This window comes from Camponotus floridanus, unplaced genomic scaffold (assembly GCF_003227725.1).
Source record: "Camponotus floridanus strain SB8 unplaced genomic scaffold, Cflo_v7.5 scaffold50, whole genome shotgun sequence".
Classification (NCBI taxonomy): domain Eukaryota; kingdom Metazoa; phylum Arthropoda; class Insecta; order Hymenoptera; family Formicidae; genus Camponotus; species Camponotus floridanus.
In genome coordinates this window covers 1,202,007-1,226,929 of record NW_020229659.1, presented here as the reverse complement: position 1 = coordinate 1,226,929, position 24,923 = coordinate 1,202,007, and the positions used below count along the sequence as shown (strand labels likewise).

General features: G+C 29.9%; 1 protein-coding gene and 1 non-coding gene across 7 annotated transcripts in view; one reads left to right on the top strand and one right to left on the bottom strand.

The window, feature by feature from the left end:
• Positions 1-57: 57 nt before the first annotated feature.
• Trnas-cga lies at positions 58-139 on the bottom strand. Its single transcript has one exon. It is a non-coding gene; the product is annotated as a tRNA-Ser (tRNA).
• A 3,701-nt stretch (positions 140-3,840) lies between these two features.
• LOC105256784 (echinoderm microtubule-associated protein-like 2) overlaps positions 3,841-24,923 on the top strand; it is a 38,863-nt gene continuing 17,780 nt past the window's right edge. For 2 of the 6 annotated variants that reach the window (XM_020029258.2, XM_011267008.3), the window contains exon 1: positions 24,602-24,819. Coding sequence is in view for 1 of the 6 variants with exons in the window: in XM_011267012.3 (XP_011265314.1) it covers positions 19,339-19,384 (46 nt within the window). In the remaining 5 variants the exon portion in view is untranslated. Of the gene's footprint in view, positions 4,286-19,279; positions 19,385-24,601; positions 24,820-24,923 lie in introns of those variants that run through there. The other 4 variants (XM_020029259.2, XM_020029257.2, XM_011267012.3 and 1 more) reach the window with 3 other exon arrangements.

Here is a 24,923-nt window from a genome sequence, read left to right as displayed (position 1 = left end):
CAATAAATATTATATAAGACATGTATGAAGAATTATTCAGCGAAGAAAAAAAATAATCGCTGCGGACAGGATTCGAACCTGTGCGGGCAAAGCCCATTGGATTTCGAGTCCAACTCCTTAACCACTCGGACACCGCAGCTATTGGTATGACGTTTATATATTAACGTATATAAAGCGTATCTGTCACTTCAACAACAATGTTGTTAATTTATTTTAGAAAACATGTTAGCACAATTACATATAAGAAATATATTTGTTTAATAATGATATTAAATAAATCTCATAGCAATTTTTTTATAAATAAATTAATTATTACAAATATATATATTTGAAAATATATAATTTATAAAGACGAATATATAATAGAGTTGTAATTTTTTAAACAATAATTTTGCTAAAAATTGCAAGTGCAGAACGCAGATAGGATCACCTAATAATAAATACATTATTTTACTTTAAAAATTAAAATTATTATCGATTATGCATGAATATATTGTTATATATGTTAATCTTTTATTTATCTCTTCTTTGTAGTAGATGGATTGGTCTTTGTCGCTTCAAAAATTCAATAATATATCGCCAAGAATCCTTTAAGATGGCGTCATCTGTCGGGAAACTATCAATTAATGACATGTTTCTTCTTTTATTGAACTCTCCATCGGTAAACTAATGAAAATGCATACTATATGTATAATGACTTTGTATTAATTTATTTTTTAAATAGATTTATATTTCTGAAACGCAATGCATAATTTAGAAAAAAAAATAAATAAATTAAACAATATGTAATCTAAACACTATATTAAGTAAAAAATATAATTTCCATGATATAAATTAATTCGATTTTTTATTGCGTAATTTTTCAATTTCTTATTAATAGCTAATGCGTTCTATTACATTCAAAAAAAGTATGTAAATTATTTGAAAAAAAATTTTTTACATATTGATTTTGTGATTATTCAATATATTTATTAGTTTTATTATTATTAATTTTTTCTTTCTAATATTAAATAATTTATAATTACTAATAATTTAGAAATAGTGTAAATTTAAATAAATAATATTTAATATTTAATATTTTTTAAATATTTTTTTAAAGTTGAAGAGTTTATAATTTAGTTAATTCTTTTGTCTGTTTTTTGTATATAATTTTTGTAAATATGTATTAATATTATGTATATGTAATATGTAATTAGTATTATGTATTAATATTAAATAAAATAAGATATAACTTTTTGATTCTGTTGCGTGCATTAAGAATAATTTTATACATGTCAAATATTCTGAGCACGTAATAAATAATGTGAAGCGGAAACAATTATTTTTTAGATACATAGATTTTTTTGCAATAAAGAGACAACCATAATTTAACTTAATAATAGATTATCCTTTAATATCAATATATATGATTCATAATGACATAAATTGCGTCAGCGAGATTATGACGCAAAGCGATAGAAAATAATCGGTTCCAATATGGATACGCCAATATGATAAGAATTTATCGTATCGTCAAATGTCGCTTTCGATATGTTATTTTTAAATTGATAACATAAATTCTCTTCGGTATATTATTGACGAAAATTATTGAAGATTCTTTGTGCCTTCATTAATGCACCTTGATACTTAAAAGATCGCGAATTATGCAAAAAAAATTATATTCATGTTGCATATTATGTACATATTAAAAGATACATACACGGCGCCATATACAATTACAAAAGAATAGATTCCCACGCGTAAAAAAAATGTGACAATCTTCGCACTTTGATTATGTCACTTGATGCTGTAATCATCGCAAGAAATAGAAACTTGTGAAAATTATACGGAAGGCGTAGGCGGGTCGGGAGGATCAACTCGCGGGATAATAAAGCGGTGGCTTCGTGAGGCACTTTCGGAATGCGAAATCGGCTGGGTGATTTGAATAAGAAGGTTGTGCAAAAACAGCCTGACGTCTTTCGATGCTACAATCACTTTTACTTTGCACGAGAAAGAGAGCCATTAAAGGAAGTTAGACAATGTTAGAATCTATATTCGATATGAGAGATCTTGTTCATAATGATATACATGAGATATATTGATGTATTAGATCTCGTTTCCTAGGTCAACGTTTTTATTTAAAACCTTTACATATATGATGCTTTTATGGCTGTATTGTTTAAAATTTCTTTGTGCCAATAAAGAATTTGATCGATTAAGAATGTCAAGCAGTCTTGTGCTATGTAAATATTTTACTATGTAAATATTATGCTATTTTTGTTGGAGTTTTATAATTTATGCATTTTTTAAATAATGCTTATGAAAAAAAATACTAAAAATGAGTATCGTAAACACATCATGAACAATATTTATATTTTTATAGGGAAACTGGTTCTTTTACTATAATTAAATTATTAAATCTGATATATTATTATGATATATTTATTTTAAAAATCAAATTAAGATAGAGGATTTGTGCTTAAAGCATATACGCATTAATCCTTCTACGAAAAATTTCATTCGTGGAATTCCATTCATGGACATTAATAGTAGATTACGACGTGGCTAGAAAGTATATAATGAAACATTATATAGTTGGTGCATTGGATTAACTGTAGAATTTGCATATTACTAAAAAAATGCAATAACTCGCTAACTTCTTTATCGCCTTTAATACCGTCAGGGAATCTAATCTTGTGAATATGAAAATGTTATACTTTTCAAATAAATACTTATATATGGCGACAGTGAAACGATATTAAATTATTATTGTAAATTAAAATATAGTAACTACTAATTTAATTCATTATTTCAGTACACGATAACTTGATAAATCACAATAATGATAAAAGAACGATAAACTGCTTGCACAATTTAAAATGTAGATTTTTTTTTGCAAGGGAAATAAAAAGATGCAAGATCTTGATACGATAATTTATTGGTTTTGCAATGTTATTTGATTTTGTTTCTTTATTTCTAGAATCTTGGCGATGTCGTTTCGCGAAAATCTATTACGCATTTGTCGCGCGAAGGAATGTAAGTTATATGTACCATGTGGAAAAGTAGATGCAGAAACTTTGTGTCGGAAATCATGATCGCGCGTCGATATTTATGAGAACCGACGGAGCGTCAGTAAATTATCCGGGAACATTTGTTCGACATATGTTTCTTCCGGATTCAGAGAGAACCGGTTCTCTTCCATAAAGCTCTACAATTTAATTCAAAGTCGATTCAATAAGAAATATTTTATAATAAATATTTCATAATTATTAAATACACCTGTTGTTATTTTTATCGATCATTTGCTATTCTCTTTGATTTCTAACAAATTTGTCAATTTTTTTTTATATTGTACATGTAATAAATATTATGATTTAAAAAACGCAAATAGCTTTATTCTATAATTTTATTTTGTAAAAAAGATCATAGCCAGAAATTTTAGTTTCATTTATTTCTAAACTTTATTATTGTTTTTGAAATTTTTCTGTATTATTTATAAATATTATTTCATATGTCAAACTCAATTACAGACTAAATAGCCACAAAAGACGAACTCTTTATATTTTACGTAATTTATTTTATAAATGTAAATATATCTATGACTCTACATCTTTGAAAACTTGTCAATAAACAAGCTTTCAAACATGCATGTGCTTCTCGTCAGGTATAAAAATACAACTTTTATATATCAGCCTCTTTTATTGTCTCTTGTCAATTGGATCGGAAGCAACAGACAGGCAAACGATGTGCCAGGTGAAGTTCAGAGCGGCAAATTACGCTCCTGACATCGCACCTTGCCCTCGGCAGGATACCAGCGTGATACACCACTGGCTGTAAACCGCTGGCATGGCTCACCTGTTGGCCTCAGCAGTACTTGCTGGGTTCTCGACCGTGCGGCACCTTTCGCCCGTCGTTGCCGACGAAGCGACGACGACTTTCCGTTCTCCAAAGTACCCACTGACTCGTGCGCGCGTCTAGTTGTCGACGATTTTCGTCGATCCTCGATCTCGTTCTCGTCGAGGGACCCTGACAGATCCGACACCGGAAGAGGGAACCGGAAGGAAGCGGGCCCCTCGATCTGGAGAAACACGACGCTCCGCACCGGACGGAGACGAAGAGAAGGGAAGGAAGGAAGGAAGGCGGGGAAGCTAACCGGTCGGTCGCGCTTTCCGCGGATTCCTGAACCGCCGTCACCGGATTGTATGCAAATAACTCGCGGGGATTGCTGCTGGCTGTAGGAGGACCCCATCGTTTCCTGCGGAGGAATTTCTCCCCTCGCGCGAATTTTCCTCGCGAGCCTAATCAGGTGCGTATATCGAAGCGCGAAACTCGCAATTTTTCTTCGTGTACGCGCGCATTTATGCAAGAGACAGGTGAGGTCGATGGTTGTCTGATGATACGATTCCAAATCACAGTATAACAATCTGTTTATTGGAGCATTAGAAAAGAGAGTAGTCAGTGGCTTACGCGAGATTCGAAGCAATTGATATTTTAAGTGAACTGTGTTTTGCGATAAATTTGAATTTGAAGGTGATTCGATTTATAGAAGGTGAGACGCGATGTTTGTATACACGGATAACGTGATATAAAGAAACGTACTTTCTCTTAATGACAAATTTCCTAACGGATCTCTCTACAGTGGAATGCAATTGAAACGTATGATCAAATGCGATTTAATTATCACTGCTAAATATTTTAACAATTTTAATTATTCTTTAACAAGATGTGTGTGTAATTTAAATTAATTAATTGCCACGATATATGAATAATTTATAAATAATTTATAAAAAAAAATACACATTTTTTTCTAATAATAAATTGTTTGCTGAATTTAACGTTGAATTTCTGTGAATAGAAATTTTCGATTGGAAATTATCAATAGCAACCATTTAATTTTTAATTAAATATTTTGTGCCAATCAATCGTAAATTAAACATTTTGTTAAGGGTAAAAATTCTAAACTGAGAGGAAAAGTTACCTTTGAATTAATGAAAGAATCTGCAATTGTGAAAATCTTTTAGATGCGACTTTTAATGTATATTTTAATCGAAAATTCTCAGCTAGATATATTCCATATACATCAACGATATATAGATATCTATTAAGTATCTATATCTATTAAGTGCAAATCAATTTTTCAAGAAAGAAAGATAAATAAGGCTTCTCTCCTTCTCTCTCTCTTTAAAAAAAAATATTGAAATATTATAAAAAATTTAATATGTAAAATTTTATCGACTATTTTATTTAATTTATTTATTCACAATTACATTTAATTATAATACATCAAGGTTGCGGCGATTTTATTTTATCGCAAAATTATTTTAAATTGATATGCATAAATCATTTAACTGAATCTGCAAGCATGAAGTATTTTATTTCTACATCATGAATATATATGAAAATATTGCGCATTTTGCGCATATCGCATTCTTCTTCACGCGAAATCGTTTAGCAAAACTTTGCACGAGATGGAGTTTTAAAGTTGTTATAAACGACGCGATAATTCGATAAGACCGAGGAGAAAACTCAGCTGTTCACGCGAGCGTCACGAAGCGCTTTACAGGAAACAATATAGCCTCCCTTTAATAATTATTCCACTAATATTCTGATGGAAAATGTAACGGTAAATCCTTTTTACATAAATTTGAAACGCATAAGTTCCTAAGAGATTTTTTCATAAATTATTCGCAACATACTAATCATCTTTCAAGTACATCGTCCTTTAAGAAACAGGTTCTTGAAAATCAAGAAAAATTATGTAATAGAGAAAATTTATTCATTTTTAAGAAGAGAGAGATTACAGTAGCAAAATTATCTTATTTCTTATCAAACAAAATTAAATGCAAGCTGTCTACGAGCGCTGTTTATACAATAAAGTCCGCGAATATCTTTGTTATTTTTGCACGCAAAACAAGTATATTTTTCTCCTTTCCATTCCTAACACACAAAAAAAATATAATCTTCCCACAGCAACACTTTTGGAATGTGTCGAGTAAACACATGTCGTTTCCTGGCGCTTCTTCGATTCTATAAAGTCAGGTGAAAGAGCAAAGTCATGCGGATGTTTTTGCGGAGAAACCGCGCGCGTTTTCCGTTTGCAGGTTGTCGTAAACGAAAACGGCCGTAGGTTTCGAACCAATTACGCGATCTGCTCTGACAATGAGCCAACGCCGCTCACCGGGTTTCTCACAACTTCTTCGTCGACGTAATTTCTCTCGTCATTGTCTAAATCGCGACGCGCGGAGAGCGAGATTCTCATGAGTCGCGACGAAAAAGCGGAGCATAACGGTGCCTCGAGGGAAAAATCGTGCTCATAATCATTGCCCGCAATTCCGAGGGGAGCTCCATTTTCGTTATCGATGATGGAAATAGGTGCCCGTCATCGCGACGCGACGCAATCGCCGATTATCCGCGCTCCCGCGCGAGATAACGCGACGCGTGATGGGACTAATTATAGCCAGCGACCGTACGAATGACGATAGGAGAACGTGTTTTCAACATCCTTGTAACGTATCGATGGACGAGCTTCTTGAACACGCGAGTGACGCGACAGACAACATTAGCATGTTTATGACGTTCTCCGAGAGAAAATTAATGAAGTTCTAGGAATGAAATATAATAATAACAGTTGGTTAGGCGATTCTACCGCATAACCGTGAAAGATTTTTATTTTTTTCTTCTATTTTGATCAATTGGCACCTGCCGAACGTGACATTGGGAAAATGCCAATGTTAATAGTAGCGCGTTACATGGAAACTTTAAATTATTATTTAATTATGTCTCGTTTAGATAAGTTTGAAATCATCTAAAAAAATTTATTTTTCATTAAATTATTTATTTATTTAAATTTAGATTTTTTTGCTTCTTTCAGATCACTTCTGAGATTCTTTTTTTTATCTATTTATAAACTTCTTTGATTCCCTGTAATCAATAATTCTCTATTTGAATTATCCTGATTATATCTGTTGGGATTAAATGGCTAAGAATTAATGTTAGATTTTCTTGTTTGAAAGCAGTGTGACAAGTAAATTTCGATCAGCTGATACTGTTACTATTGCAATAAATCGAGTATAATAAATGGCGATTAGCTTCATTTACAAATTAGACTCAGCCTATGAATGTGAAAATCAATCAAAAGTCAAAATATTAAAACTGAAGATACAATAGTAATTTGTAAAAATACAGCATCTTGAAAATATCTTGCTACTTGTGTTGGTATATTTTAGCTCAAAAAACTCCAAGCACCTTATGCCAGTAATAATTATTACACAAGAACATGAGATGGCGATTTGAATAAATTTGTTCTTGCATTTTAAGACTGCAACGAAATATCATGTAATTTTCTAGCTTTCTAACCTTACACAACAACGGTCAAGCTCAGAGGTGGAAAATAAGTGTAATTGTGTTACTGTTTGCATACAAAAATTTGAGAGATGCTTTAGAAACGAAAAAGATAAATATGTATATTTATTACCGATAAAATAAAATTAATATATATATATATATTAATAATAAAATGCAATTTAAAAATTACGTATATTAATGTAAAAAGAGAGAGACAGAGAGTTTGTAAATAAAAAATATAAAAATAGTGTTTATTTATCACAATATTGAACATAAATTTAAACTATTAATTTAAAGCTAATTAAAATTTGCGTAATAAAAAATAGATGAATTAATAAATTTATGAAACAAAATTTTGATAATTTTAATAATTTGTTCAATAATATGTATTCAATCGCGCGTATATATTATATATAAATATTTAATTAATTTTTAATCCAGAAATTTCAATTAATAATTTATAATTAATAAATCTTATCGCACATATATATGTAAAAAAAATAATATATAAAAAGAAGAGAACAAATTGTACGATGTAAATGTGCAACCAAGCCGACGATGTTTGAGATAAGAATTTTATTTTTTTCTTTTTATGTTACGCACAGTGGACTTTATAGACGCAGGATATAGGGTGCAGAGGTTCTCACGGGATCACACGATTAGGTCGACGGAAGTTATGAGGAAATTGCGACGTGATATCATGCTTCCTTATCGTAGAGGGAATTTCAAACATAAAGGTGCATATTTTCGTGTCGAAGCTCATTATCTGCTTGCGATAAGTGTCAAGGTCGACGAGATCGTGGGTTCTGTCAAAAGTTCGTGGCACTTAATTATCGCCGTTTTAGGCATGGGGATTCTCGAGAAAGACCGGAATATTAAAGAAGAATTTACAATTTATAAATTAGTCGGAATTTGCGCGAAGGAAATATTAAAAGAAGCATTGATTTCTTTCTCACGTAGACTGAAGAAATTTTCTGCAATTTTTTAATGCAAAAACTAGAAAAAAATATATAAAATAATATAAAATAATAGATATAAAATAATAGATATAAATAATAAATATAAAATAACGGATAAATTATGTGTAAAACAACACAAAAGAATTTACAATATATTTATATTTTGAAAATTTCACAATTTATACATATTGCTTGCAAATTAACAGAATTATTCAATTCTATAAAACTTGTATTGGAAATTAAATACACTATCTTAGAAAATAAAATATTTCCAATAATTATTTTTTGATGCCGAGAAAAATATAACATGTTATTAAAAACTTTTGAGATGTCGTATTTTAACAAAATTTTACATAAAATAAAATATATTTTTTTTAAATACGCAATGTATTTTTTATATTAATATATCAGTTAACGATGATAATGTCATTTAATATAATAAGAAGGTGATTGTCAATGCTAAGAGAAGAGGGAAAATTTTTTTGGCAAAGCATTCTCGACCTCCAAGTTCCTAAATATAGCCTAACATGGCTATAATTTAACGACCCTGACTATTAATGACCACTTTTATCTTCTTTTGCAATGAAATTCTTGTCCGATACACAACACCACTCGCCTTTAAGACTTCGATTTCGAACAGAAACAGAATACTTTTAGATGTTGTATGCACGCGTTATTCTAACATATGGTTTTTATATTATAATGGAATTCATTATAAATATATAGATAAACATAGACTATAAAAATATGATTCATTTAACAACACGATATAAATAATAGTACATTAAAAAGAAATAATTCTTATTTTAAAAAATATGAAATTTTATTTAATTTATTAATTTTTTGAGATTTAATTTAATTTAATTTAATTTATTAATTTTTTGAGATTTAATTTAATTTAATTTAATTTATTAATTTTTTGAGATATATACACATAACAAAAATATTATGATAACAGTAATAAAAAAAATAATCATATAAGTAGACTTCAAAAATTTAATCATTCATTTTGTGCACATTATAATATTATTTTCAATACTTTTGTAATTCTTAATTTTTTGTAATTCTTAATTTTTAGGAACGGAATAGTATGATATAATTGCGTATAAACTTGCAGCAATGATGTAGCGTGTAAAACAATGATACAGTATGTAAAAAAATTGTATTAGAAATATAGATCCCACGCATGAATTGCATAGAGAGTTTAATAGATGCAAATACTTACATTGCCATTACTGTGCACAGTGGACATGGAGGTCAATCAACTGTAACGCGATGTAAGGTATGCATTTGCATGTGCGGGATCGACACGTAAATCTTTCTTGTATGACTGTTACGACTTTCTCGATATTATATATGTATAATCGACGTGATCCGTGAACAAATTGAATAGAGGACATTTCAATGTATTTCTTATAAACTAAAACATATAAGCATTTTATCCGAATACTTTCTATAACTTTAATTTCAATCCATCAATATAACCATCATTAATTATAATTATTGGAGAATATTAGTTTTAGTAATTAGGAAATATTTGGATAAGTTTTTAAATATGAATAGTTAAAAGAAATAATAATTTACTCGTTTACGTAAATATAATAAAATATATATATATATATATATATTTTTATTATAATAATTATCTTACGAGATATTTATTACAAAAAATTTTATCAAAAATATTGATTAAAATTGTTAAGAATTTTCTAACACACAATGTTTCTCTCAAACAGAGAAAAAGCACTGCGATTGCAAATTAATTCTGTTATGCAAGATTAAACATTTTGCGAGCAAGCCATAATTTCGAGCATGGAATGACTAAGATTATATTTACTGATTGGAATATACCAATTAATTACTTAATGCAATATATTAATATGTATATAACAGAGTATGTGGATAGACCTAAAAAGTAAACTAGATTAAAATCGAGAATGCCCTGATCGAGATTGCCCTGAGGAAAATATAATAACCGAGCGTAAGCTTAACTATTTCTAGGTAATTAAAACAGATGATATATATTTATTTTCATAAAAATTAGTTAAAATTATACACAGTTAAACAGGTTTTCTGATCGATCAGTTAACTTTAACTGATGTTTATTAAAACAATTTATATAATAAATACTAAAATGAATGGAAATAGATGCATGAGCGAGTTCTTAATTTATAAAATTTGAGAAAGGATTTTCCCATCCATTCATCTGCGTTGTTATATAAAGAGTTTTAGAATATACGTTGTATAACCTTGACATTAAATATAATAAATTCATCTGAAGTAAATAATTGCGATTATACATGTTAGATTTATCGGTATACGAAAAAAATAGGATATGTCGGATTGCTCGCTATCTTATCGTTTCAGAAAATACGTAGATAAAATGTGACGCGATTTCGAGGTCGTTCGATCCATACCGTTGAAATTGCATTTCAATCGTACAACAATGTTTAATTCTGAATTTAATCTCCAATAATTATCTGCAGAAATGCTTATCTTCGCCAACTAATAACATTTGCCGCACCGTTCGGCAGATAAGAAAAGACGAAACCAGCTGCATGAATTTGCATAAAGGATGTAGCGCGAGATTTTCTACATAATATCATGCTGCAACTTGTTATCCGGAACGAGATTTAAACGGCTAACAGGAATGGGGGGCTCACAACGGGATCTCACGGCTGATAACGCTATCGATCGATGTCATCTTTATAAATCATGGCAGGTCTTGCAATCTTTCACTTTTGAATTGCTGCACGATCATCCGTGAATTTATAATGAGAAATATTCGAATAATTAAACATGTTTCACGGATATTTAGATCAAAATAAATAAACAGAATCTACAATAAATTTTGAATAATAATTAGAGAAATTTGACAATTTAATGACATTTATAAACACGTGAATTCTTTACTTTAAAAATTAATTGATTACATGTTCTATCTCACTGTTTGCTTTCTCACAGTAACAATAATCGTACCCACAAATACGAGATAAATACGATTCAATTCATCCATCCGTCCTGCCCCTATTTATTTATCTTGACGCTATTCACATGTCCTCACGATCGTGCCATTAATGCAGAGGAAGCTGTGCCGAAATTTGCATAATACCCGCCCACGTCTTGTTAACTGGAAACAGCTCTAAACACGAGACGCGAATGGTTTAATGTTATTTCATTGTGATTGCCGCAGTGACATAATATATGCTTGTATTTGTTGCTTTGTGCTGTTTGCCGATTGAAATTAAAATCGCTACAATTTTACTACATTTCATTTGTTTTCTATCTTTAAGAAGTAATTTTCTAAATTTTTTAATAACTAAACAGCTGTGTTAATTAAAAATACATTTGAATCAAGAAATTTTAAAGTGCATTTTTTTGCGATCTATCAGGAAGGTATCAAGAAAAAAATATAAAAAAAATATAAATATAGATAAAAAATATAAATAAAAAAAGAAAATATCTATGATTGATAATTTTACAATAAAAAATGGAAAGAAAATATACAATAGTTTCAAAAATATGAAAAAAATCGAATCCGATATTTTCTTCTCGTATGTGATTCTTTTAGTATAACTTTTTTTCTAATGTAACGTTTTCTGAGATGCATTGTTCATGAAGAATATAATTATAAATTATATAAAATATAAATATAAATTTTATATAATATAGTATATAATAAAAATTTTATATAATAAATTATATAAAAAGGATAAATAATTATATATCACGGATATAATTAAAAAAGAACGCACAAATAAAATTAACATAATTTATATAATTATATATAATTATATATAATTTATATATAACTCTATAATATTTGTATCTTAAATGAAGAGTCATGCATTTTATATCTACATTGCCAGGCTTAGAGTCAAGATCGTCATTACGTTTCTCGAAGATGCAGCATGCGTAGAAGGAAATGCGTGATTAGAAACTGAAAAGACGGATTCTAGGCGCATAATTAGCATAGCGTTTTATTTAGCGCTGACTACGTGCATAGCCATTAACGCTTTGTGGATGAGCTACCGAAATTTACATAACATCCACCTACATATTGCTGTCTAAAAGGAGACTTCAATGAGTATGCCGAAGAGATTATCTTGATGCTTAGCGATAGAATTACATAACATCGTATGCACAATTTGATAAGCGCGACAGAAAAAGACCTCATCAAATTTTTGCGGTATATATAATGTACCTTCTTATGCAATCAATTTAGAAAAATGCTTTATTCTTTATTGTTAATATCTCAATATTCGCTCACTATTTGCGAAAATTAATTTATTCACAAAATAAGAAATTCTTAAAGAGTAAAAAAGAGTATAAAGAGTAAAAAAGAATAAATTAAATAAAGGAAGTTTAAAAAATATTTGTGCAAATAATATTAAAATTCTTATTAATTTATGTATTGTATTTTGTTTATATTATTTTTATTTTTCTCAAAATTTATTGATTTTTATTATCTCGTATATATTATTATAAATACAATTTCTTCTTTATTTTTAATTAATTTAAAGACTTCATCTAAATCATAAATTCATAAATTATATATTCCTGCTAAATTATATTTTCTAAATTAAATTTTATAACTTACAAACGAAAAGTTTGTTATTATCAGACTAGTTAAAGTCGAGGCTATAATAAATCGATAAATCCGCATAATATGTCTTTATTTTCAATATATTCAGCAACTTATTACATATTATATTATATAATAATTTATTTTCGTCGCTAATTATAATTAATATTTCATGCAATCATTTTACTTTGTATCGAATTTAATAATTATTATTCGTATCATTAATGATATAAAATATGTTACCGAATTATTTATAAACTGCGAAAAAAGGAATATGGCAACGGGAAAGTACCTTGCATGCAATTAATTAACGAGAACACAAGATGGGAAACATGGAATTGCGGTACCTTACGATGTGTGAGAAAGTAAAGTAGTCTAGCAGTCTTGCAGTTGAACGTCTTCGCAATTTTGATTGTGATGCGCAGCTTTAGTTTCACACATAAAATACTATTACATTAAAAAATTAAATTTATTTTATTATTTTTTCATTTCTATCGCGCGCTTGTTGTATAACATTGGAATACAATTTCTGACACATATACTACTGACACATAAATTACTTCCTAATGTTTTATTAAAAATTAAAAAAAAATTCTAGTTTGTTATTCCATTTCATTTAAAATGTTAATTATATTCCATTTCAAATCATAATTGTTAATCATATTTGGTATCATATTACTATATGCAATTTCATGCTCTTGTATTTTTATTAAATATTTAAAGAAAAATGAGATTATATAGTAACAAAATTTTAAGAGAAAATTAAATTATTTCAATAAAAAAAAGAGAAATTTCATATTTTATTTACGTGTTTGTCAAGATTGCCCAGAGATTGATAAATATTCGAGAATATTTGTTTATAATGATATTTTACCGCTGAACATTATATACTGCCGGTCTTGAAGAGGCTAATTTAGAATGTTAAATTTAACGGAGTCATATCGCTTACATAAGATATTCTAGATTAATAAGCCTATAGTCATTTCGTTAGACGTAATGCGTCCATGTGATGTGTTGCGCCAACCTCGCACGTGGAATCATATCGTAATTATGCAAGAAACTTATAGAAACAGCTGTTACATAATACTTTCTATCTATCGTGATTATAATTATCAATAATTAATGAAGTGCATAAACCTTGAAAGAATAGGAATGCAAATCATCTTACGCAAATATCTCTATTAAGATTATCCCACATATTACGACAAAATAATAGTAGCAAAACTTTACAATTAACACGCTTTATTACAAGAAAGATACCACCTCAACTAGATTTATGACATTTTACTTTGAACGCGTGCAAAGCCGAGCATAAAATAGTCAAATGTTGCGAAACCCCGTCTATTCCCATCGCCATAAATCTAACGTCGGTCCACTTTTGTCGGCCGACTGTCTGTTAACTACCAGCTGTGTTTAACGAGTCTCATTCGAGCCAACTAAGCTCTATCGCCACCCGGACGTCGCCGTCTCATGGCATTAATTCGCGTGTATGCAAATTCGTTTCGCATTGTCATAGCGCGCAAAACGCGCAATCGCCCTCACCTACGAAAGGCATTCCTGACTTGCCGCTATTTCCGCAACCCGTGTATATCCCTATTAGGTATTCTGCCCCGAGCGTGCTATGTATATTCGGTTAAACGGATACAGCTGCAAAAATTTTCTCACAATAGAAAGTTACTTCGCTCCTTCCATCGTGCAATCTGTACAATAAAAATTCAAATATAATACTAGAATAATTTGATAAAAATATAAATTGATCATCTTATTTGTCGAACTGTACATCATCTATTTGATGCATTAAGTATGGATCAAATTAATAATCTCTCTTTGATCCTTATTTAATTTTATAAAATCTTTTATATCTCTCTCTTTCTTATTTAATTTTATAAAATACAGATTATTGCTTATTTTATTGTAATTTGATCGTCTGCCACGCTTTCACAATATTATTTAAATATGCTAATTTGATAGATAGTTTTCGAAAAGACTTATTTCATTTCAAATTTATTAGACATAACGCAACTAAATATGCATATATGTAAATTATCAAATATAATACTAGAATAATTTGATAAAAATATAAATTTATCATCTTATTTGTCGAACTGTACATCATCTATTTGATGCATTAAATATGGATCAAATTAATAATCTCTCTTTGATCCTTATTTAATTTTATAAAATCTTTTATATCTCTCTCTTTGATTCTTATTTAATTTTATAAAATACAGATTATTGCTTATTTTATTGTAATTTGATCGTCTGCCACGCTTTCACAATATTATTTAAATATGCTAATTTGACAGAGAGTTTTCGAAAAGACTTATTTCATTTCAAATTTATTAGACATAACGCGACTAAATATGCATATATGTAAATTATCAAATATAATACTAGAATAATTTGATAAAAATATAAATTTATCATCTTATTTGTCGAACTGTACATCATCTATTTGATGCATTAAGTATGGATCAAATTAATAATCTCTCTTTGATCCTTATTTAATTTTATAAAATCTTTTATATCTCTCTCTTTCTTATTTAATTTTATAAAATACAGATTATTGCTTATTTTATTGTAATTTGATCGTCTGCCACGCTTTCACAATATTATTTAAATATGCTAATTTGACAGATAGTTTTCGAAAAGACTTATTTCATTTCAAATTTATTAGACATAACGCGACTAAATATGCATATATGTAAATTATCAAATATAATACTAGAATAATTTGATAAAAATATAAATTTATCATCTTATTTGTCGAACTGTACATCATCTATTTGATGCATTAAGTATGGATCAAATTAATAATCTCTCTTTGATCCTTATTTAATTTTATAAAATCTTTTATATCTCTCTCTTTGATTCTTATTTAATTTTATAAAATACAGATTATTGCTTATTTTATTGTAATTTGATCGTTTGCCACGCTTTCACAATATTATTTAAATATACTAATTTGACAGAGAGTTTTCGAAAAGACTTATTTCATTTCAAATTTATTAGACATAACGCGACTAAATATGCATATATGTAAATTATCAAATATAATACTAGAATAATTTGATAAAAATATAATTATCATCTTATTTGTCGAACTGTACATCATCTATTTGATGCATTAAGTATGGATCAAATTAATAATCTCTCTTTAATCCTTATTTAATTTTATAAAATCTTTTATATCTCTCTCTTTCTTATTTAATTTTATAAAATACAGATTATTGCTTATTTTATTATAATTTGATCGTCTGCCACGCTTTCACAATATTATTTAAATATGCTAATTTGACAGAGAGTTTTCGAAAAGACTTATTTCATTTCAAATTTATTAGACATAACGCGATTAAATATGCATATATGTAAATTATCAAAGTGCTATAAAAGTTAAATACCGTTTCACTTCTCCCAATCATACATTATGTAGACGTATTCATAGTTCTCGATCGTAACTCATACATAGACTCTCACTCTTTATGCTAACTTCTGCGATTTATTAAATAGTAGATAATTGCAACGTAACGGTATTCTGCCAACCTAATACAATCATCGTGCAATTATTTGCGATTCGATGTGGGGTTAAGTTAACGGCGTTTGCCTGGACATAGAGCGACAAGAGAGATATCGTAAAACGATATAGGTATACACATAATAAGACCGTAGGCGCGACTATTTATGTAAGTCTAATGTCACTTGACCGGCTCGAGAGAGTCTTAACATTAGCTCTCAACAGCACGGGGGCTACCTACGGACGGAGCAGTGAACCAATTATCCATGTCGTGTGTAATATGTATAAGATGACGTATATACGGACAACAGTGTGTGCCACGAACGATATCGCGTAAAATAAGCACCGTGAAGTCCGGTCTTATGCACCAATAAGGCAGTGTTCTGGCTGGGTCAATGCTTACTGGTTTTGTGTTTCGAGTCGCTCTTTCGAGAACTCCTTTTGCGTTCCCGCTCCCTTGCCTTTCCTTTTCCGAGGATAGGCTTGATTGATTTTTTTTTTTCGATAGATCATTCATTTCGAGAAAAAAGAATTAGATTATAAAAATTAATCTAGAGAAAGAATTTAGAATCTTTACTCTCTTCTATGTAAAAATTCGGATCATTTTTTCAACTCGGGAAAAAAGAATTATATTATAAAAATTAATCTAGAAAAAGAATTTAGAATTTTAACTCTCGTCTATATAAAAATTCAGATCATTTTTTCAACTCCAGTTTTATTAAATATGATAATATATATATATATCTCTGAAAGCACATATGTATGTTGTATAGCTGTTAAAGCAATTTGAAAATAAAAATGAAAATTTTTTTAAGATGTCAAGGATAATATTTCGTGATGAATTTTAATGTAAAATTTAAAAGAAGGTACTATATCATATATTAATTAAAATATGATAACAATAATAAAACACACAAAGGTAAAATATTTTTTACAATATTGTTCATAATAATTAAAGAATCACCAGTATTTTTCGTACAAATTATCTTAGAGCGAGGGAACATTAAACATTCTGGGAGTAAATCTAAATCGCGCCAAAGAATCTTAATTCTTCAAATAAATGCGTACATCTCTTGCTTGATTATTATTACACAGACGACTGACAGAGTTTGTAGCAGCTTCTTTGATTCAAGTGTTGATAATCGGCGTCAGGCTGCAAGTAAGATTGCAAAGCCATCGAGTTTGCCACGTATCCTGGCCATATTCGCCAAGTAATATATTCACCGTGTCCCAGTTCGCGATAATGCACTTCAGATCTCTTTGCGTTTCCGACATACATTCGCTCGAGCGAAGTGGATATCGATAGTCGCAAACGCGTAAAAGCAGATCGCCGCACGTAAGACGTAAAAATGGAGCCAGCTACAATGATGACGACGTCTCTCGATGAGACGATGTCTCCCAAGCAATTGAGAAATTGCGCGAAAGCGGAACGCGATAAAGGATAATATGTGCGAGGAAAGCATGCCAAAATATTTATTCATTTCCATCCTGTGAACTGTCAAAGTCGATAATTCGAATATTCGAGGTTTCAGAGAAATTGTGGATATAACGCTGTATTAATTGTGAATTTATAAATGAGATTTATTTATTTTTTCGTGAAAATAATCTACATAAATTAACGTATTATTTGATAATAACTGTCTTTCGAGGCGAACAATTTTTCAAATATTTGATTATCCTGCAAGCTTGCTTTGTAAGAATTACTTGTTTTATTTATTCATGTATTCACTACGAATCCAATAGTAATTAACTCTACGTATGTGTGTGTGTCGTATTCATAAGAGAATTTATGAAGCATGAATCTTACTTGCACTCTTCACATTCGGCATTCAATTATTGATAAAAGAGCTCCGCTGCCTTTCTACAACAGTTGTAAACATGAAAGGTGCAACGCGTCCTACATTCTCCCTGGCGATTCTTTATGCACGCACACCATCACGTATCGCAATTCGTTTTCATTGACCAAGGTCGTTTTACGTTGATGTTCCTCCTTTGGAACGAAATTACCGGCAATTCGCGCTCGCGGGCAAAAACGCGGTGCGGAAAACGTGCGCGTACGTTTAAAAGTTATGAGATTTTGTTGCTTAAGGCCGCGGATCGATGCTTACGTAAAGGCCGAACACGCCCGTTAGCCTTTTGTCAGAAAGTTTGTATCGAGAATCGAGAATTATAGACTCGATACACGGAAAAGAGACATACGTGTAAAAATTTTTACGTGCGTGATATTTTAAAGTCGGCTTAATAAATTGAAAAATATTGGAATTTTGCACACATACACGTGTGAAGTCTCCTTTAATAAAAATTGCAAGTATTCATTATTTAAATATGAGTAAATTAAGAAATTTTTAATATGAATTTAAAAATTTATTTTATTTTTAAAAATTTAAAATTTATTATAATTTATTGTATTTTAAATTTAAAACATTTATTGTATTTTAAATATAAATATAAAAATATTTATTGTATTTTAAATATAAATTTTGCATACATTTTAGAATTCTGGATTTTATATTCGTGATATTATAATAATATTCTAGTAACAAGCATTAAGTTATTGAGAGATCAAAATGAGATATAAGAGATATATAAGAATTACTAAATTATTGCTTTCAATTTATGTGCCATTGAATTGATTTTTTTAATGCAAGGTTCTTGATAAAATAATTATTTGTAAGCTGGATAATTCTAACCATCGATAATCACCGACTGCATCCTTGGCTAAGACCATTGTCTTCGAACAATGACGGTCCCCGTTCCGGTAATTACGGAAACAATTAATAGAGAGACGCGGGATCGGAAGTAGCGCGTGAGATATTTCGATGCATCGGGATGATGTGCGTGCAACGCAAGTGCAATGTATATGTATATGTATATATTTCAATAGCTTTTCTTTTGCAGGCGCGAGATCTTCAATCAAGGCGCTACACAAGTATGAAAAGGAAAGTCCGGAGTCGACGATGCGCGTAAACGGGCATTCGGAACAGAGTGCGAGGCAAGAAATGGGTAAGAGACTGCGCTTTCCACAATAACAACACTCTCGTAACGAATCGCGACAAAGTTGCGGAGCTTTCTTTGTCGCAACAATTGGGGCACTTCTAGTTAAGCGTCTTAATCATAATAAGATCTGCAATGTGTGTAAAAAAAAGGAAGCAGAGAACTTTTTTCAAATTTGTTCTATTAGATACGCTCAATGAAATATGAAATATGGACTGAGATTTTTGCTTCACAAAAGTCTCTAATAGAATTAAAATAAAAATGACAATAAAGTTTATTCTCTCTCTCTTCCCACGCGATTTATATGTCGATCAATTTTCAATCGAACAAATTGCTTTAGATTGAAACATAAGTATAGTACATTGTGTCGGATTCGATAGATGAAATCCTCGCGGACAAGGACGCGTGACGATTAAAAAATGGCGACGGATCGAGACAATGTGCATGCTCACATACGAGTCACGTAGCGCATATTGTCTATTGTCGGCACGGTGGCACTTGTTATATAAGCCATTCAAGGTGGCACGATGACGTTACTCGAAGGTGCGCCGAGAGCTCATCCTGTTCTTTCATTAATAACGATCCTCGGCGCGCGCGGCTTCTCGGCCGTTCCCGAGAAGCGCAGTTAACGGTGCCTTTGGGAATTTCACGAAATTCCTCGTCTTCTCCCTTGGCTCAATTTTCCACACAGCGAATAGTTTCGCACACCGCAGAATTGCAGACTTTGCTTAGTATCAGCAAAATGCTATTCCTGCAAAATGCCTATCGATTTCTCGAGAAAATCGCTAAACACGCGAAATATTTTTGTTATAAATATTGCAAATCTAAATATATTTTTGTGAAAAATTGCTTTTAAATTTAATATTAACGAATATAACGGATAAATAAAATAAAATAGATAAAACACTTTTTCATTTGTATTAAATTTCATAAATCGAAAATTAAAAAATGAATATAATATATTTTTGCAAATTTATTATTCAATTTATTGTTGTGCATAAGAGGTGATAAATGAGATTTAGAAAAGTAAAGATAGGAGATCAAATAAATATTATTCATTATAAAATCATTAAATTAAATCAGATGTCGAGAAAGATCATCTAGCAATAATAATTTAATGTAATGCGGAAGTAATGGAACCATATAATTTATGCATAACGATCATCAATTTAATTTGCTCTGTTGTCAACATTACGTGATTCATTTTAAATTGAACTTGTTTACACCTATGCATCAACTCTTGCAGACTCTAAAAATATCACTGGTAATCGATTCTCAATCGATTATTTCAATTAATGAAAGTAATCTAAAGACACAGAATAAAATACAGCATATTGACTGCTTTTATAACTAGAAATTTTTTATAATTTATCGGCAGATAAATATGCAAGTTGATATTTTTTATCAAAATATAATTATATTACTAATATAATTATTTGATAAATAATTTTGATAGATAATTTTTAAAAAATGTGAAATATAGAGAGAAATGTGTATATTTCTTTATACGCAGTATATACAAGTGTTCTCAGTACATAGAAAAAAAAGTGTCCAATTAAAACTTGTATATTTAAATTAACGCGTTCATTGTTTTATATATACGCAACAATCTATAATCTTCTTATTGATGGAAGAGTTTATAATAATTTTAAATTTCAACAATATTATAGTCTTATTCCAATATTGTAATTGTCATCTCAAGACTATATAATTATTTAATTCTACTTTAAGAAAATTATAATCTTTGATTTAAAAATGTTATTTTCTATCTAACATTGTTTCCTTTCCATTTAAGAAAATTAAATCTTGAATCATAAGAATATATTTTTCTTGATTGAATAAAATGACTTTATTCAAGCAAACAATTATTCAAGCAATTAAATTTTTCTTTAATTAACGCAATATAATCTCATTTCAAGATTTCCATGTTAAAATCAATGATATTTTCAAAACAAAAATGTTTTTTTCTTCTGAGTATATAAGCTTACATTTTTAAACTATAAAATTGAATTTTAAAATAACATAAAATGTTATCTTTTAAACCCAATTAATATTTTTTCAAAATATTTAATATTTTACAAACAATTAATATTTTTTCAAACAATTAATATTTTTTCAAACAATTTATTATCATGCTTTGTTACTTATTTTTACTTTCGTAATAATATACGCAATCATTATATAGCCTGAAAGTTTGTGAAAGCCGATAGCGCGCCGAGAAAGAGATACGATTAGAATGCTTGTGTGTACCTCGCTGTAATTAAGATCGCATTGTCTTACAAGTAATTTATTATTCCGAAAGTTTCGGAGAGTAATCATAAGAAAGAGCGGATAGATTTATATCGACGCGCTTCTCATTACAAGTAATGTTTCAATCTCTCCGCTGGAATTCAGCCGAAAAATTACGTACAACGTTATAATATAAAATAATGCAGCTATTATAATATTTTCTTTCCCTGAATTTTTAATGAATAGTGACGGTAAAATTTCATTTGTTCTAATTCTCCATTTGTTACATTCGTGCTCTTCTCGTGTATCAATTCTCCCCAAATGGAATGCGATTTTTGCGATAAAGGCCGAGGTCCCACCTGGCAATATATCGTGGCAATTTGTCGACAATTATCTGTGGATGTAATGGCGATGGTTTTTAATGGACTAGTTCGATATACGATATAGGATAGAACTATTTCGAAGAATTGCGAATTGAGGGTGTGTCGTTATAACACGATATACGATCATCGTTTTACGACCGCGAAGGGAGAATCGGGCAAAATCGAAACAAATAGATAATTCATCCATAAGGTTATCTATGACATTTCGAATCTTGATGAACCATGAATATAAAGCGCATCTTTAGAAAGATTATTGAAAAAATATTATATTAAGAAATATTATATTATATTAAAAATATATTAAAATATATAATTATATAATTATAATTATATATAATTATATAAAATATATAATTATATTATGTGAGGAAAAAATATTATATTAATGTATTATAATATGAAAAGATAGTTGGAAAATAATATAAATATGAGGAGAACAGAGAAAATTTAATGTTTAACGAGAAAAAATAACATTTGTTTGTATAAAGTAGTAGGATTATAATGAGGAAAGAAGAGACAGAAAAAGGACGATATCCAACTCACAGAAATAATTCCACATTAAAAATTATATCTTTACTTACAAGTTTTATCATAAAAAAATATCCCCAAAAACAATTACACATATATGTGTATATTCATGCATATTAATCTTAATTATTATGCAGTCGTGTTTCAAACATTTATTAAAAATTCCTAAACTATCTGCGACCGCGCAATAATTCGTAATAAAAAAGAAATAAAAATGATGTTTCTCTTAAAAAATAAAGACATAATAAAATTCATGCGGAGAGAGAATTAAAATCCAGGTGCGTAATAAAAATCCGTTGGAAATCTGGAGCTAATATCATCTTGCAATTAAACGACGATTGATTTCCGCCGGGTAATTTGACAAACCGCTTATCACCGGGGCCAATCTCGCACTATGTACGTACGTCCCATCCACAGTCAATGGCATGGCGTAGCCCGCCGTCATCTGGATCATCTCGACTATCTAGACCGTATTGATCGCGGCCAAAGCAGCTGTAGCCGTACTCTGACAGTAACGTTGGGGCGGCCGTACGGAAAACACACGTGTTACACGAGCAGCGGTCACGATGGAATCGAACTTGGCGTCCCTTTCGATGGACAAGGAAAATCGTTGAAACCTCGTGGACGCATATTGATCGTACGGATCTCATATGAATGATTTCCGATCGGTTGTTCCGAGGCGGAAGCATCTCGGCGGCGCTTCCGTCGATTGCGAAACGCGTCGCGGAAATTCCCGCCGTCAAAAAGTTGGATGAATCCCACTTGATTTGATCAGCCCTCTACTCGAACGGAAATAAATCTCGCTCGTCGATTAGATACGTTTCACCCTCGTTTCAAGCTTCTCATTCATGTGATAAGTGAAAGGTCGTACAGTTATCAGGGTTGATTCTACTATGTCGTTTACAACGGAAGTGGCTTCAGTGTGGATGGCTTCTAAAGATTGTTGAATGTTGGTGTATCAACACACTGTGTTACATTTATTTTGCTTGGGGTTGGCTCAGATTAATATTTATGTTTATGTTTGCATGATATATTCTTCGATTTTCAGAGAGAATATTTTCTGATATTTTATTTTTCTATATTCTATAAATTTTATATATTTTATATATTTTATTCATTTTATAAATTTTATTAATTTTATTTTTATAAATTGTATTTGTGATCAGTATTTTTGAGAGATTATCGGAAAGCAATATTATACCAGACATTAATTATTTTATCAGCTGTCATTGCTCACAAAACAGTGAACAGCATCTTTTAAGATGATATGTATATTTGAAATCAAACATAAGTAAACATCACATTGTATGCATAAATTCAATGCATAAAATGCATAAAGTCTGCATGTAAATAATTTCTCGTGATAAATTTTACTTTAATCATAAAACTCTGCAAATAAACGCAGTCGAATGTATTCTCATATTTTATATTGAAAATATTTATCCTGATAAATATTTTAATTAATCATCTTTTTATTTAAAAAAAATCACTTCCGTATTAGTTCTCTGTCGATCATAAGCATTTTTTCTGCAAGCGTTGAAGGTACGAGACACAAAGAGGTGATCGTGTAAGTGCGAGGGTAAAGAGCCTACGGTCGATTATTGTTCATTTCACCGAGTGGTTATCGTATCTTTCAGTGGAAAAAGCACTGACGCGAAGGAAAAGAGGAGTAGAAATTCCTTTCCTCATATTAGCTTTTGTATTATTATAGTAAACTATTAATATATCCCGTACTCGCATCGCAACTTTTAATTATTTAAATTAAAGATGTAATTATTCATTATTAAAATCAGCCAAGAATTTGATCGAAGAATTCCTCAAGTTAAAAGAAAACGTGAAAGTTTTTTTGACGACATGCATTTTTGCATATTTTTTCATATACACTTATCTGCATATTTATAAATGTCAAGAACACAATATACATTTTTTTTTTAGATAAGATCGCGTACGTGAATATAAATTTTTATTTTACTTTTAGAATACATCTATTTGCGTAAAACATTAGTGGCCGATATGTCTGCATGCCGAGTTCACGTGACACGCTTGGCATGTTGGAATTCTCGCTGTTCGCGGCTACGTTTCAGTTTCGACAATATCGGCAGGAAGAAATGACGTTAAAAATGTCTGTCCCGTCTCGCGCTTGCAATTTTTTTCTCTTGTCACTATGTGTTAACGAAAAAAATCGTGCTAATTTGATGATGTAATTCGATAACTTCCACGTGCTAATCGCAAACGTTAATTGACGCTCAAATTGCTGATTAAACGACGATGTTTGCTAGTGAAATTGTGTGTAAAATCGTAAATGTGCGAGAATTATGATCAATATTTCAGTTTTTTATCCTTTGTTCAAATTAAAATATTACAAATTTATAAAAAATATATAATATATTTTGCTATCTTATAATTAA